A 17,031-nucleotide genomic window follows, 5' to 3' on the forward strand; every position below is an offset into this window, starting at 1 on the left:
TTAAAAAGTCAAATTAAGCAGTTTAAGTATTGGTTATTTTTTATTAACTAGTAAAGTTGTAAAAAAAATATTACTAGTAAAAAACATCTGTACTGGTCGTGGACCAATGGCAAGTGTTTTTTACCGTACGATCGCTTAGTTTAAATAGTTGGTACCGTATATTTATGAAAATTAGATAACACACCTCACAAATGAAAAATAATCATATACATCTAAAAGAAGAATAATCACAGAGATCTGACGTCCACTCCTATGATTTTATAGGCTTGGTGCATTTCAGTTGATTTTAAAAATTCCGACCGCAGCGCTCGATACGGCAAAAATTAAAAGTTTTCGTTTTGTATTTTATGCAGTTCCGAGGTTGATCGCGTTGAAAGAATATTAAAATCGTGGCTTTGTCATAATATTTAAGTATTTTAGTTTTTAATAGTGCAGTTATTGAGACGACAAAACATTCACGTACGAAATTTGTAATGAAAAGGTTTTTCGGGTAGTGAAAATTAAATAAAAAAAAACGGACTGGGCGTCGCTTTATGTTCGAAACAAATTCAAAAGTTAATAAAATTGTCGAAAAAATGTTTCAGTTTTATTAATTTCATAGTAAAAACCTGCCCAAAACAAACATTTCATAGTAAAGACCTGCCAAATTCAAATTAATATTTTTTATATTTTTTAATATTGGTCTCCGACGAAGCAAAAACCATAAAGACAGAAAAATACAGTTTACACCTGATGAGAAAACTTTGCTCGATTTGTATTTAAAGTTGGTTTCCCACTCTGCGGGACGAAAAAGGTAAAAGTCTCGGAGAATACTTAGGGAGATTGGTTCAATTTATTTTAGAGGAATTTGTATAAGAATCTCATTGTTGGATTCTACACAAACGATAAGGAAATGGAATTTGTTTATACTGATATCACTAAAATGCATTTATTAATAAATAAGTTAAAATTTTCTTCCCATTATACGTGAGATACAAATTTTGTACATAGAATATGTTTTTTTCTTTTGGAGGAAGCTAACAGTATTTTCAGATGGCGCTGTAATAAAACATGAGTACAGATTAAAATGCTGTTCCTGTAAACAATGGCGTAGAGTGGCGTCAATACAAGGGGATGTAATAAGTAACTGCAATTAACATTTTACCAACACAACATTTTTTTTCTTTTTTTTATATTAAAGTCTTTAATTTTGAAGTTACAAAAATAAAATGTACAAAAAAGTTAAAAAAAAATAATCAAACCAATATTAAAAAGGACTAAATTTAGGCAAAACAAGCTGTGAACGGATCTTGTAATTAAAATAGTAGACAAGGCCAACGACAAAGTTTATCGAGTGCCTACAACAACATAACCAGTATTCACTTTTATAAACATATTCACTAAAATGACGAATAAATGATTTTAATTTAATATTAATATTCAAAATATGCTTTGGAGGTGCTTCTTCAATAGTTTTTATTTTTTCTGAATACACAATAGAACTGAAGGATGATTGCAAAATTATTTCTATTTTACTGCCGCACTAGAATCGGCGATCGCGACGCGCGACGATATACAGGTTGTTAATTTGTTTATTACTCGCGGCAAGAGCTTTATGGTTGAAATATGGCAACCTCGGCCCGCTCGTCGATAGACGACGCGACGGACGAGTCGGCAGAAAACCCTATAAGTGCATGCGTTCTCAATAGGCAGTTTTGCCATTCTGTTCCCCTATAAGTAACTGTCCAGTTAACAACCCGTATATATTTTTAAACGAGATGTGTTTAAAAAACCGCATCACACACCGACTAAAATAGCGAACAGAAGACGTAATTGCGGCCAGAAAATTTGATGGCCCCGGTTCGCGTTCGGCGGCGTTCAAGATGTAACGAGGAGAGTCGCATCATCGCATAGTCGAGATATTTTTTTTAGCGTTATCTATAAAGCTCGGCCAATACACACATTAAATTATTTGAACAAATTTACTGAGAATTTTATTTTATTATAGGAGATCTCAGTGACTTTTTTAAATAAAAACGTATTACTATATTTTGCAGGGATGCGACGCATCAGCCGCATCAATGGAAGATTCGCCGCTGCTTGTAATTTTTTTTTCATTTTTTTACAAATTAATGTTGAATAAAGGAGACCAAATGAAAAAGATTTAAGAAATCTATTAGGTACAAAAATATATTGTACTGTTTCTCCTCTGTCCATTTTACAACAAAAAAAAAACAAATAAATTACTCGATTTTGAGAGCGGTTTTCCAGTACATAAATCTAAAACTCTCTTGAAGAATCACCTCGAGGCAGTAACCGTAAAAACGGGAGTTTTTATCATTTTTCGATCGACTTATTCGACTGAAACAGATCTCAGTTCTGCTGCCGAGCCGTACATGGAGAAGGAGACGAAATGGTCGATATCGCTCGACTACCGGAGCATCTCTAAATACGGAAATATTTCAGAAAATCACTGAGAGAACGCGTATCCAAGATAATAAAAGTTGCGGTGAGCAAACTTTGAATGTTTGATTTATATTAAGCTCAATCGAGACGAACTGGATAGATTTTATATTTGCTAAGTAAAGTATCTGACGAAGACGTTTTTCAGATGATTGAGCGATTTAAGGCGATTGAAAATGTATCTGTAGTTTGTAATAAAATTACTGTAAGAAAAATTGGGGGTCTTTTGACTTAATCTTGATATTTATAATTAAATTATTCTTGTTAACAATGCAAGTCTCAACTTAGTTTTAATTATTCATTAATAATGTTTTAGATTAGATTAACTTTTTGAGATGGTTATAGGTTTGTTCCAGTGTGATATTTTCAGATATATATATTGTGGTTTCCTTCTGATATCTAGGTTACATTCTTCAGTTATACTCTTTTCAAAATGGTTAAAAACTTTGAGACTGAACCTTCCATATAACTCATTGTCAATGGACTATCATTGCCAAATACAAAAATCGTTGATTTTCCAGGCTGTCGCACTGAAATATTTCTTCTTCAAATCACCCTTCTAGGGATAAAGACGTAAATGATAACGTATAAGGAGAGCGTTAGTGTTCTTAAAATTTTCTTATATTGACGTCTTTGATTTCATCATATTTCGACCCCAGAAACACATCTATGGGGTCTTTTTGCAAAAAAAATGAAAATTTGAAAGTTTTTGGTAATATTTCAAGGAAAGATCCAGTAGTTTTCAAAATTTAAGTGAAAAATCAGTTATTTTTAATTTTCAAAGTAAAATATCTCGGTTATTTGGGACTTATTTGAAAAGTTGTAAAGTGAAAATGTGTTTCTTTTATCGAGATCTTTACCAGCCGTGAAAATATTTGCATTTGTTTACCCTGTATAGAAGATGTAAAATTAAAAAACGGTTTTTAAATTTTCCAATTTTTTTAAATACATAATAACGTATAAAGAGGATAAAAATGCTCTTGAATTTGTTATATTGACGGCTTTTATAAATTTTAAGTCAAAAATTAGTAAAAAATTTAAAAATAAATCGATTGTTTCGAAAGGTTATACCATACCCAATGCAATTTTAAACTCAATAGCTCTATCTAAAGGGATAAACCAATGGATAAATACATGGCGGGAAAAAATAGTATTTTATAATTATTGTAAAAAATACATGGACTTTCATTTTTAGAATATTAATGTTAAAATAATTCATCAAAAAATGTCAATTAAATTGTGATACGATTTATAGATAATTTAAACGAATTTTTTTAGTGAGACATTTTAAATATGAATCATATTCTTTCTGATGCTGTAGACCCTCATCTTTATTCATTTTTATTCGTGTTTTTCTATTTTTTTTTAAATAATAATCTGTCTATAAAGAGCTCAAGTTTATTTGTATAAGGAATAAACCCTCAAACATTCTCTTATTATTGTTTAAAAGAGAGATTTTTTTCTTTATAATTCATATTTATTAAAGCCTAACTTAGAGAAGCAAAAAATGAAGAGAAACGCGATAAAAAACGTTGAAATTGCTTCCCTTTATTTTGGTGTTATTATATATTTTCTTTTTAATCTCGACGGGCGAAGTGACGGAAAACGGCTGTTTGTTTAGTGACACATTTTAAATATGAATCATATTTTTTCTGATGCTGAACACCCTCATCCACGTCAACAAAATTAGGGCAAACCGTCATGTCGCTGTTTATCATATTTATATTTGTTTATTTTTTCCTGTCGAGTTTTGGGGAATGCAGACTGTTGATTCTGGCATTTTAATCTTGATAATATAATATGGTAATTTATGAAATAAAATAACAAAAATATATTGTAACTTTCCGATCGTTATTTTAAGATTTGCATACTGGCCGGTACGAAAAACAGACACCTTAAAATTTTCATGTTTTTAAAGTTCAATAAATTCTGTTTTAGTCATCCGACTTTGATGATTTTTTAACCAATTAGCAGCTGAATTATTTGAGTGTAGTCTCTTTTTAAATTCAAATTTTTTAAATTCAAAGACCTCATCTATCTACAACTTTATTATTTTAGCGAAAGCTTGACACACCATGTGGAATGGCAAAACAAGATATTTAAATCCTTTTGTGTTCCCTCGTACAATAAAAACAGGGTTATTATTAATTTGAAAAGAAGTTAAAAAGTAATTTAATTTAGCTAGAGGTAGCTTAAGAAAATCATCAAAATCGGCTCACTAGAACAAAATATATTGAACTTTAAAATACATGAACTTTTATGGTTTTAAAATTCTTTCAATCTTTTAATGTATATTCATATACATATATTTAATTACTTATATTTTATTATGTTTATATACTGTATACCTACATGCGTATTATCTCTATTACTTCAGTATAAAATAGAAGTTTGAGTTTTTTATTTAGTCATGTGCGCATTGAAATTATACTCAAGCATATACAGTGTGAGTCTTAAATAAATGCAAATATTTTTAGTGTTTTTCGGCAAAAAAATATTTTTAAAAATTTGGAAATTTGGATAATTTTTTCGGAATGTTTTTTAATTTTTAGTTTAAAAGCATAATATTTTGACACATTTTAAAAGAAAGAAAACCCAAAAAATCATTTTTTTATTTTCAAAGTAAAATAACCCTTCAGAAAATGTTTGCACTTATTTAATTATATTTTTATTATACTTAAGACTCACCTTGAATGCTCACTACAGTGTGTGTTGAACACAGAAAAATTTTATTTTTTTCCAACGTCACAAAAGTACTCATTTTTTCGACCGACTTGATTGACAATATAAAAAAGTCATTTAACGCCTAAGCATAAAAGTAACCACTTTTACGACTAAGCACAAAAGAACGAAAGTATATTATTAATTTGACATAACGTCTTACTCAACTAGTGTAACCATAGTTTCTCGATATAATTATTTACGAGGTAATACTTGTAAATAATTATAATCAAGGTAAGCATTTTATATTATTTGCAATCTTTGAAATTATTTGTGACGTTTGAAAAAAAAATAGCAATATTCGGAGTAACAATGACATTTTTTTACCATGTCTGTAATGCCAAACATACAGGTTCGCCACAGAAAGTACAATTTTTACTTACAATAATATACTTTATTTCACAGTATATTATTATTATAGTTCCGCCAAATCTAACAATGTGCAAACCCGATGTATGATATATTCAAGCAAGATTTTTTGTTAAAAACTAAATTCTATAAATGGAAATAGAATAATGTAAACAAAAATTTAAATATTATTAACGTATAATATTCCATCGAGATAAATATCATTCGATAAATTAAATATCGAGTCAATATCAATACTATTGTAAATTTAATAAAATTGGATCGGAGTACAGTAAATAAATTCAATTTATTAAAATTCCAATTAATATAACACAAAATTTTCCCAGATTTAAGCAGCACCAATATTCAGACGCATTGCTTTTTACACAGTCGTATTTTCCGTTTTGCGAGATTGCAGTTAATGAATGTCGAACAAATTACTGTTATTTCCGTAAGAACAAACCATAATTCTGGGGAAACAACAATTCCCTGTGCATTTATTTTAGCGAAACTGGAAAGATTGCAAATTGCTGGCAAAGCGGGAGTCTCGGAAAATATACATATTAGGTTCTCTTAAACATTTACTGCTTTGCCTAACGAGGCACTCTAGTTGCGAGAATAATATAATTATTATTGACTTAACGATAGTATCGGCATAGTTAATTGAGATTCTTCTTTGTTAGTTTATTTGAAGCGCTAATATAATAATTTTCTTGTCTAATAAAGTTCTAATATTACTCAAATTACTATTTATAAGTAAAATAGAGTATTTAATAAAACAAATTATAAAGAGATATAGGAAAGCTTAAACGGTCATCTAATATTAAAGTCATTTAAAATTAGATGACATTCATAATTTGTGTCATATAATATTAAATGTGACATCATCCATTTATTCAATTTTGTTTTCTGATTCCCTATTTTATCTCGAGCTACAGTTTTTGTCATGTACAGGGTGTTCAATTTTCGAGTATTTTGGCAGGATTTACGCTATACAGGGTGTCCCAGAAATAAGTGCAAGTACTTTAACTGGTACTATAGATCAACCCCAGAAACACACCTATGTGGCGAAAAAAAATTTGAAAAATCAAGATTTTTGGGAAAAAAATTGGATTTTTTTTAGTTAGAAAGCATAATTTCTTGATAATATGGCAACATAGGTATTAGATTAAATTTACAAGAAATAAAATCCAGAAAATATCCAGCGGTTCTCAAAATTTTAGCAAAAAATCACTTTTTTTGGAAATTTTCAAAGTAAAATAACTCCGTTATTTTGGACTTATTTGAAAAACGATAAAGAAAAAATATGTTTCTTTTATCGAGATCTACCGCCCTATTGTACTTATTTCTGGGACACCCTGTATAAGTTGGGATACGAAGATGCGTTTTTCACATCACTGGCTACTTTTTTTTATGAAAGTAGAGAAGATACACACAAATTTGTTATTGAGTTAAATTAATTATTATTAATAAAAATTATTATTATACATGGAGAGTCTAATATAAGGGCAAATATTTTTAGGGGAAGTGGAATTTTTCTAATTCTTAGTTAAAAAACATAACATTTTCATAATGTAGCAACATAGATAGTAGATTAAATTTAAAGAAGGAAAATTCAGGAAAGATCCAGTAGTTGAGAAGTTCCACTGAAAATTTAAGCGAATTTTTTTTTTACATTTTCAACTTAAAATATTTTTGTTATTTTGGACTTATTAGAAAAACGGTAAAGAGAAAATATGTTTCTTTTATTTTCTTATCTTGAACTTTTCTTTTTCTTAAACTTTTTTCTCTATTGTTATTTTTTGTTGCATGGAAGAGCAGCACACATGCTGAATATCGCCAACTTATTTATTTAAATATATTTTGTGCACCATGTAAATTATATTAATAAAGCCACTATTATTATTATTATTTGTCATAGCCCTATTAGTGACATACTGGGCGAAATTGAAAATGTTGCATTTTTCGACCGCCTTCGTTTCTCGGTTATCGAAACTAATCGAAAAGGTATTCAGTAGCGTAACTAGATATTTGGCGCGAGTTGTCATTCCTGATATATGACACAATCTTATGTTTTTTAATGGGATACCCTGTAAGTTATAATTTTATTTTGTTTGCATTGTTATGAGCTTTTTAAAAATAGAAAATACTCCACAATATGTCCCCGGAATGAGGGGAAACACTTTTTTATTATCGACATTTTGAGAAAAATACATTCATCATAAAAAAATTTTGCTTGTTTCAGAGTGATTAATCCCGTTTATACTTTTCCAAATTTCATTACCATTTTAGAAAAAAATATGAAAAAACAAGAAAATATCGTTGAAAGTCCTAAAAATCAAAAGTCGTTTCTACGGTAATATCAATTCGATTTCATTCTTTGATAGATGGTTATTATTAATTTTGTTTAATGCCATATTCGTTGGTGTTGTTAAAGTATGATATTTCCCGGTAACTATTATCACTCTTTCCGTAGCATTAAACTAAATAAATTTTGCGCTTCTTTAACATTTTAAAACAAAAAAAGAATTACCGTTAAGTAAAATTCTATGAAATACAATCTATCAAATGATGAAAACGAAGTTATATTATCATAGAAGTGCATTTCTAAGTCTTAGAAAAAATTCAACCATATTTTCATGATTTTCTTATAAAAAAGTATAATTTAATAATTTTAATTAATTAATAATTTTAATATTTCTTATAAAAAAAATTCCTCTTGTAAAGACAATCCGGGGACATACTGTATACTTACTGGCATAAACAACCCGACAATGCAATATTTAACTTTTAACATATCTGGCCGATTTAAAATAGGTAATCAAAACAATTGAATAATTGATTCAATGTTAAATTTTGGTTAAAGGCAGTTAAAGTCGAATACATTCCATAACGAGGTTTATTTAAATAAATTAATTATGAATCCAATATCTTCAATAAATAAAATATGAAGAAAATACTAAAACATGAAATATCGCAAAATCTAACCCAGAGAAATTAAATCAGTTAATTACAATAGCAAATAATTAAGTAATTAATTAATAAATTAAATTAGTTATAAATCCAATCTCTTCAAATAAATAAAATATGAAGAAAATACTAAAACATGAAATATTAAAATCTAACACAGAGAAATTAAATCAGTTAATTACAATAGCAAATAATTAAGTTCATATGATTTAAATTCAATATCTTCAGATAAATAAAATAGAAAAATACTAGCAATACATATTCAAAATTCAAATACTAACAATACATATTCACATGTATCTTTAAATAAATCAGATATATAAGAAATGTTATTATTATGGTAAAATAAAAGAGGAACCTTAATTAACTCCTCCTCTATAACTACTAGCAGGTAAATGAATTTATAGATATATTACAGTAATTAAGACAGTCATTTACAGTAAGGAATTTTATACCATAAAAATAAAATAAAAACTCTACTGTGCTGAAACTAAAATTTGTGATTACTAGAACTCTGATGGGGTATCTGGCGGTTACAAAAAAAAAGAAAGAATATGATTACCTCGTTTTTTTTAAGTAAATCGGCTTCGGATCAAATGAAACGGTCTGGTTTCCTGAATCGCCTCCAGCAGCCCGGAATCCAGGCACACTAATTATTCACGGTCAGGTATAAAGAAAACTTAAGAAAATCGGCGTCGGATCAAAACGAAACGGTCTGGTTGTCTACTCACGGTCAGTACTTCTTTAACATAAAGTAGGTATAAAAAACTTAAATGCTCGTTTTTTAACTATCTATACTCATAAATCAGAAATACGGTTTAGACTTATTTTAAATCAAATCTCTGCGACCACGATTTATACTTATTTAAATCAAAAACGGAGATACGGTACTTTTACTTTAAAACTCAAGAATTCGGTTTTTACAGCAGCGCTGATAAAAAAACGGATCAGACTCGCGAGGTTTACTTAGAAAAGTTCACCGGTACTTAGTCTCAACAGGAAGAAGAACCCCGTTTTCGCGCTCCCGTCGCTTAAATAATCTTTCCCGTCGGGAACCACGAACCACGTTCGGTTACCATCGTTCTACCTCTCATCAAGATTCCTTACAGTAAAAAAAACGGTTTTTACCCGTCGATCCTACAAAAAACCATTTGCTGTTTGTACCAACAAAAAAAAACTTCAACGTCTCCATGCAAATCGACGAAATATTTAACACAATTTTATCAGCAAATAATTTTTAATATTAAGAGTATTTTTCAGTTTTAGACTATCATAGCAGTTCTAAAAATAAAAATAAACCATACTAAGCTTGTTTAAGAATTATTTGTTACCATAATCATTCAAAACAAATGAACATATCAAATTCTACTTATATACAGTATGGTTCATAAATCCACAAACGCTATCCGTCCTGGTGATCAAAAAAACAAATATTTAAACATTTACCATGAGAATATTAACGATAAAAAAAATAAAAAAAGTTAGGTCCCAAGGCAGGATCGAACCCGGGCCCTTCGGTGTACCAGCGAAGTACTTTCACGCCGCGCTATCGTACCGTGTTTGATTTATGTTCACGCCTAGCATTTAACCGGTTAAATAAAAAAAATATACGGACTTCATTACAATTTAATAATTTTAATTAATTAATAATTTTAATATTTCTTATAAAAAATATTCCTCTTGTAAAGACAATCCGGGGACATACTGTATACTTACTGGCATAAACAACCCGACAATGCAATATTTAACTTTTAACATATCTGGCCGATTTAAAATAGGTAATCAAAACAATTGAATAATTGATTCAATGTTAAATTTTGGTTACTGGCTATTCCAAGCTATTGTCTGTGTGTAGAATTATTGCACAAGTGAATTATAAATATCGATAACTCTGATTAACAGCGTATTATCTAAAAGCTTTAACTTCAGTGCAGTTTTTTAATACAACACAATGGAAAGCAAAATTTTCTGGTTAAATTAAATTAGATAAAATGATAATACCCTTTTAAATTAGATTATTAGAATATTATGTTAAAAAGTTAAAAAATGTTTACCTTGTTTATAGAATGTGCTATATTTTTAGAAAGCTCATGACAAGGCAAATAAAAAAATAATGTATAGGGTGTCACATTTAAAAAAGACATTTGTTTGAGTCATATTTCGAAAATGACAGCTCCCAGCAAAAAACTAGTTAGTAGCCACTATTTTCTACGTAAAATACTCCACTGGACTCTCACTTTTTATTTTTTTGTTATAACACATAAGTTATGAGATAACTGAGATACGAAGGGGGTTTGGAAAATGCAACAACATTTTCAAATACGTCCTATATTTTAGTAACCAAGGGGGCAAGGACAAATCTGTGTGTAGCATCTTTAGTTTCATAAAAAGTAGCGCAGTGATGTGCAAACCGCATCTTATTTATCTATACTCATAAATAAAAAGCGGCATAAAACACACAAAAATGAAACACCCTGTACAATTATTACATGTTTAAAAATCATAAATAGGATTTTATGTATAGAGGAAATTCCATGTATACTTTAGGTAATTTCCTTACGTAGTTCAAAATTATTGCCAAAAATATTAAATGTATTAAACCCTATTTATTGTTTTTGGAAGTTGTCTATAAAATATAATGAAATTCAATTTAATAAACTGATTTGTCATTCTTAATATATTCGGACAAAAGTAAAAATCCAATAGGAAAAATCTTACAGAGTTACGTTTCCAGACTCGTCTTGTTTTGATATTTGTCCTCTATAATAGCTCTCGTATATAAGAAAAAAATATGTCAATTTATACCTGCAAAAAATCTCTATTTGATGTTTTAAAATATTATTCAATGCTATTAGATCTAAATATAAAAATAAATGTTACATAAAAACACAACATTTTAGAATATTTTATTTAACATTTAGCTAATTACTTTAATTAATTCATAAATTTTCAGCGATAGACATTCAAAGAAAAGGGCAGTCCTTTGCCAGGTTAACTTAATGCTTACCCGAATTAAACAAATTACCTTTTGACCTTTCCGCCTTTGAATGTTTATCTCGGTTGTGGAGCAAATTACTATTTATGTCTTTAATTTGAAAGTTTAGAAAATTTATTATCGAAAATTTTTAATTATATTTTAGAGATATACTAATACTATTTATAAAAGAAAACTATCTATAACTAATATCAATCACGGCTACGCAAATTCTTTAAATGTGTCAAATTTGAAACACTTATTTGAAAAAAGATGGCTTTTGTTGTATATATATATATAGCTTTTGTTGTATATATATATATATATATATATATATATATATATATATATATATATATATATATATATATATATATATATATATATATATATATATATATATATATATATATATATATATATATATATATATATATATATATATATATATAAATTCGGGTCAGAACGTCCTACGACGTTGTCCGATGCCTAACTTCCGCCCTGTGCGATTTTCCCATTGATCTTCGGTCAGATTTTTCTCGCTCATCGACCTTCTTATTCCTTCCATCCATATTTTCTTGGGACGTCCTCTCTTTCGTTTACCAGGTGGTATCCAATGAATGACTTGTTTTGGAATTCTTTCATTGTGCATTCTCTGAACGTGGCCGTACCATATTAATTGTTTTGTTTCTATATCATTTACTATTGTTCCCTCTATTCCCATCTGTTGTCTAATGTCTTCATTTCTGATCTTATCCCTCCGTGAAATTCTCATTGCTCTTCTAATCGCGTCCATTTCTGTTGTCTCTAATTTCCTTTTATTCCTTTCAGTGAGTCGCCATGTTTCACATCCATAGAGTAATATGCTTTTAACTAGTGTCTCGTATATATGATATTTCCTGCTTTTTGTAATTTCAGTGCTCCATAGAATGCCATTTATGCATCTGATAACTCTTCGTGCCTGTATTACTCTTACTATGTTGTTTATTTCTCTATCGTCCGTTCGATCTCCTGTAAATATAGATCTCAGGTACCTGTAATCTTCACATGCCCTAATTTCCATATTATTGTCTAAAATAAGATTTTCTGTATTAGCTCCAATTAGAAGCTATTTTGTTTTTTCTGTATTTACTGTGAGACCCCATTTAGCATATTCTTCAATTATTTTCCGCCAAACCAAACCATATATTCCATGTCATCTTTGTCGTTTGCAATTATGGCCTGGTCGTCTGCAAATTGCAAGGTGTATAGGCATATGTCATTTAGTTCTATACCCATTCCGTTACATTTTCTTTTCCATAGATGTAAGGTCTTGGCAATATAAATTTTAAATAGTGTTGGGGATATACAGCAACCCTGTCGGAGCCCTTTAGTGATAGAAATTTCCTCTGAGAGACCGTTGACCGTTTTTATTTGTGATTTTGCTCCATGGTAAAGATTTTGTACAGATTTTATCAGAGCTGCGTTAATTCTTGATTCGTGCAATACTTCCCATAATTTTATTATTGGCACTGTATCATATGCTTTTTGTAGATCGATGAATGTTATATGAACTTCCTGGTTCATTGCAGATTTCTTCTCGATGATCTGTTTCCTGTTTCAATGCAAAGATATTATCTGTACATGATCTTCCGCTTCTGAAACCATTCTGCTCTTCTTCTTCGTAGCTGGAGTATTCCTCTTCAATTAAGTTCCTCAGTATCCTTCCATAGAGGCGACTCATAGTGCTGGTGACCGAAATTCCCCTGTAGTTATTGGGATCCTTCCTTGAGCCCTTTTTATATATAGAGGAGATATATGCTTTTTTCCACTGTTCAGGTACTGGATGACCATTTAAGCACTGGTTAACTATGTTTGTTAACATTCTAAAATTTTTTTGCTTCCAGATTTTATGAGTTCTGCATATACTCCCACTGGGCCACATGCTCTTCCATTCTTTAAAGACATTATAGCGGTCTTTATTTTGTTGGTATCCACGTAGATTTCCTCTCCTTCAATGTTTATTTCTGGCTGTGGCGGTTCTTGATACTCAGGTCTGTTCTCTGACAACAATTTGGAATAATATTTCACCCATTCTTTGTTGGTTATTATTTCTATAGGGGCTGACTCCTGTTTTTTAGTTGTTTTTGTTTTTATAAATCTCCATACTTCCGTATTCCTTCTTCCGCCTATATACGTATTAATTTCTTTGCATTTGTCATCCCACACTTTATTCTTTTCTTCTTTAACCATTCTCCTCACCTCATTTTTCTTGTCATTATAAGTGCGCTTGTCTAGTTCAGATTTCGAATTTAGCCATTTCAAATACAGTATCTTTTTTTCCTCTACAAGTTTATGTATACCTCTTTTTTACCTCTTTTGTTGTAACTTATACAAAATCGTTTGTATTCTTTGCTTGCAGTAAAATTATTTTTATTAATATTTTTTATTTAAGAAGTTTATTAGACTTTCAGATTTTTATATTACTTATTTCTGTTACACATATAGAAAACTTTAGTGCAATAATTTTACTATAAAAATACACAAGAATAACTTATAATGTATGTTTGATAATATCCTCTCTCCAATATGTGCACTATACCGTGCGATTCAAAAATAACCGGCTTCAAGTTGGCTTTGAAATGATTGATGATATTGTCCCTATAATGTTACATATAAAAGGAGAGCGATCTTAATTTCTAAATCAACTCTGATGCTTTTTTATATTAATACCGTATACACAAAAACGTTGCACTTCCATTGTCCAGTGTAGTGGTGAATTGTCATCAACGAAGAAAAAATTTGCTCCTATTGGAATCAACACCTCCTGAATGTAAACTCTACCTCTCATTGTTCCGCCAATAACAACTAATGTTGTTCGATACTTATATTTATATGTGATAATCCGATACTTTAATTTCTTGTCAATAATACGAGATAATATATCTTGAGGTAATATATTTTGTTTATATCTAATAATCCAGATAATATATCTTGTTTATATCTCTAGATACACAACAATCGCATTCACAATAGTCCGTTTTCTTTCTTTTTTCAGCACTTCCGGACGAGGATCCCGTCATTTCCGGTGTGGAGGAACAATATCAGATCGGGGACGAGATAAACTTGAATTGCACTTCTGGCAGGAGTCGACCAGCGTCTATTCTACACTGGTACATAAACGAACAACAGGTTAGTCTTAGAGAAATTGATATTTATTGGGTCAAGACATATCTCGAGCACAGTATTAGGCAGTAGCATTGTCTGCTACGGTTTAGCAATATAAATTTTTGATAAGATGGATTTGTAACGATTGATATAACAGGGTGGATTTGTAAAGTTTGATATACAGGGTGATTTTTCATAATTCTACTCTAGTGAACGTGCTGCAAAATATAAAACCCGTATATATGAGCTTTATAATTAGACTAAAAAATATAATTTAAGGATTTAATTAAATATATTAAATTAAAAATAAATCCTATTTTCATTGGTATATCTAAAAATCAATTGCAACAAAACATACAGATTTCTCACAAACTTTTTAAAACAATCTTTTTTATTGCTGTACTTCGTAAACTGTAGTACAAATGATATTTTTTGTTAGAAAAATGTATTGCTATTTTAAGAACGTGTTGTAATAAATTCAAATGACATATTCCAATTAATACTTGCACTATACTGACCTAGTTATGTTTTTGTACAATAGTCGAACGTACTTAACACTATGTTTCCTCCAAATACATTTTGGCAGTTTCATTTGCGTTGCTAGCAAAATTACCAAATATAATTTCATAATTGACAAATTCAAGTTGTACCCAATAAGTTGCAAAATAAGAATAGAATAAGCAAAATAGAATAAGTATAATGCAAGTACTACTGCAAGTTATTAATATAACAGTTAATACCAACGAAGTTATATTTTATTATACCTAATATTGATATAAAATACTTTTGCTGGTGACTACACTGTCGATTTGATAAAAAAGTGGATTTGCTGCTTTTAAATCTAAAAAGTAAATATAAGAATGAAAAAACATTTGATATTTCAATAATTTGAAGTACACATTTTAACAATTTGACATTAACTTATTTTTTAATTTACATATTTATATAAATTTTCTTACTTTAAAAGTTTCAGAATTAATAATATAATATACGCGCTTTAAAAAATAAGTATTAAAACCAAACTTATTTCAAAACCTGAAAAACTATAATTAACTTAACCAAATTGTTTCATTAACATATTCTACAACTTAATTAATTATATACCAAAAACATCTAAAAGCAAAATCTAGTGAGAGACAATAAGTTTTTAATCTGTAATTATTTCGTTTTTTTTGCTAATTTAATTTATTATATATGCGTTATATTTTAGGAACAAAATAAATATACCCAAATAAAATAGATATATAATTTACTAATCTTTTCAGATCCAAAAGGACGAAGCATTGATCAAGTACCCTATAGAACATCACGCAAAAGGTCTTGTCACGAGTACATTGGGCCTGAGATTCATTCTGAGCAACAGACACTTTCTTGGTGGGTCAATGAGAGTGAAATGTGTCGCATCAATAGCACCGGTACTCTTCAGTGAGGATAGAGAAGCAGTAGTGCACAGTCTGCCCGTAATGAGGGACATGCGCGAGGCCCTTTTATTGGGTGAGTGGTCCATTGCTTCTTCACACGTGACACATATTCAGGGTACGCATTATTTTAACTTAGAAATTTCAGTTTTTCCGCAAATAAAATTTTCAATATATTCATTATTTTATTAATTATTATCATCATATTTGGCATCCTACACATAAATATAAAGGAAGTGCTAATCATGTTTCGACACATTATGAAAATTTAATTAAATATGAATGTTAATCTACACTATATCTTATTCAACAATCAGTTGAATATCTATGAATCATTTTCATAATTATTGCATGTTAATAACGCCATCTATTTTTACTAAAAAATTCAGACAAAAATATCTCTAGGTATTGTAGTGAGTAAACGTAGTGCAGACTTTCTTCCCTAAAAGTAGTAAATCGCTATAAGACATTATCCAAGAATAGTTAACCTAATAGGACTGCTCATTCAGCCGAAAGTATCTGCTAAGTGCATGCGAAAACTCCTCACTTTGTGACGTCAGTCGTAACCCTTGACGGATTGTTTACCATTCAGGCTGTGTGTACTTGTGAGTTAATTATTTTGTCAATTTTAATTGTTAAAAATTATTGAATTGGGCGTTTTCAAAGTTTTTTTTTCAGCTATAGAGTGTATAAATACCTTCATTTTGTGTACTCTATTGTACATACCTAAGGGCCTACATAGTCTAGGAACTGCTGTTCTTAAAAATGCATTATCCGAGTATTTAATACGATTAAACGGTTTTATATACTGCATACCTATAAGATGTGTAAATAAATAAATTAAATAATTAATGTTTTGCTTTATATTCTTGCTAAAATTAAATTAGACGTTTACAAATTTGCATAAATTGGCATTAAAAGAGTACCAAAAAGGCATAGAATATTATTATGTATTTTTTTATTTATTCCTACCAATATTACTGATATTAACACACACTGATAATGCCTAAG

General features: G+C 29.4%; 1 protein-coding gene across 2 annotated transcripts in view; it reads left to right on the plus strand.

Moving 5' to 3' along the window:
• LOC115886213 overlaps window positions 1-17,031 on the plus strand; it is a 315,760-nt gene that overhangs the window by 293,040 nt on the left and 5,689 nt on the right. The window contains exons 5-6 of one of the 2 annotated variants that reach the window (XM_030905300.1): window positions 14,493-14,626; window positions 15,868-16,138. In XM_030905300.1, the coding sequence (XP_030761160.1) occupies window positions 14,493-14,626; window positions 15,868-16,138 (405 nt within the window). The remainder of the gene's footprint in view (window positions 1-14,492; window positions 14,627-15,867; window positions 16,139-17,031) is intronic. The other variant, XM_030905309.1, reaches the window with a different exon arrangement.

This window comes from Sitophilus oryzae, unplaced genomic scaffold, assembly GCF_002938485.1.
Source record: "Sitophilus oryzae breed Bouriz unplaced genomic scaffold, Soryzae_2.0 scaffold_1126_pilon_pilon, whole genome shotgun sequence".
Taxonomy (NCBI): Eukaryota; Metazoa; Arthropoda; class Insecta; order Coleoptera; family Curculionidae; genus Sitophilus; species Sitophilus oryzae.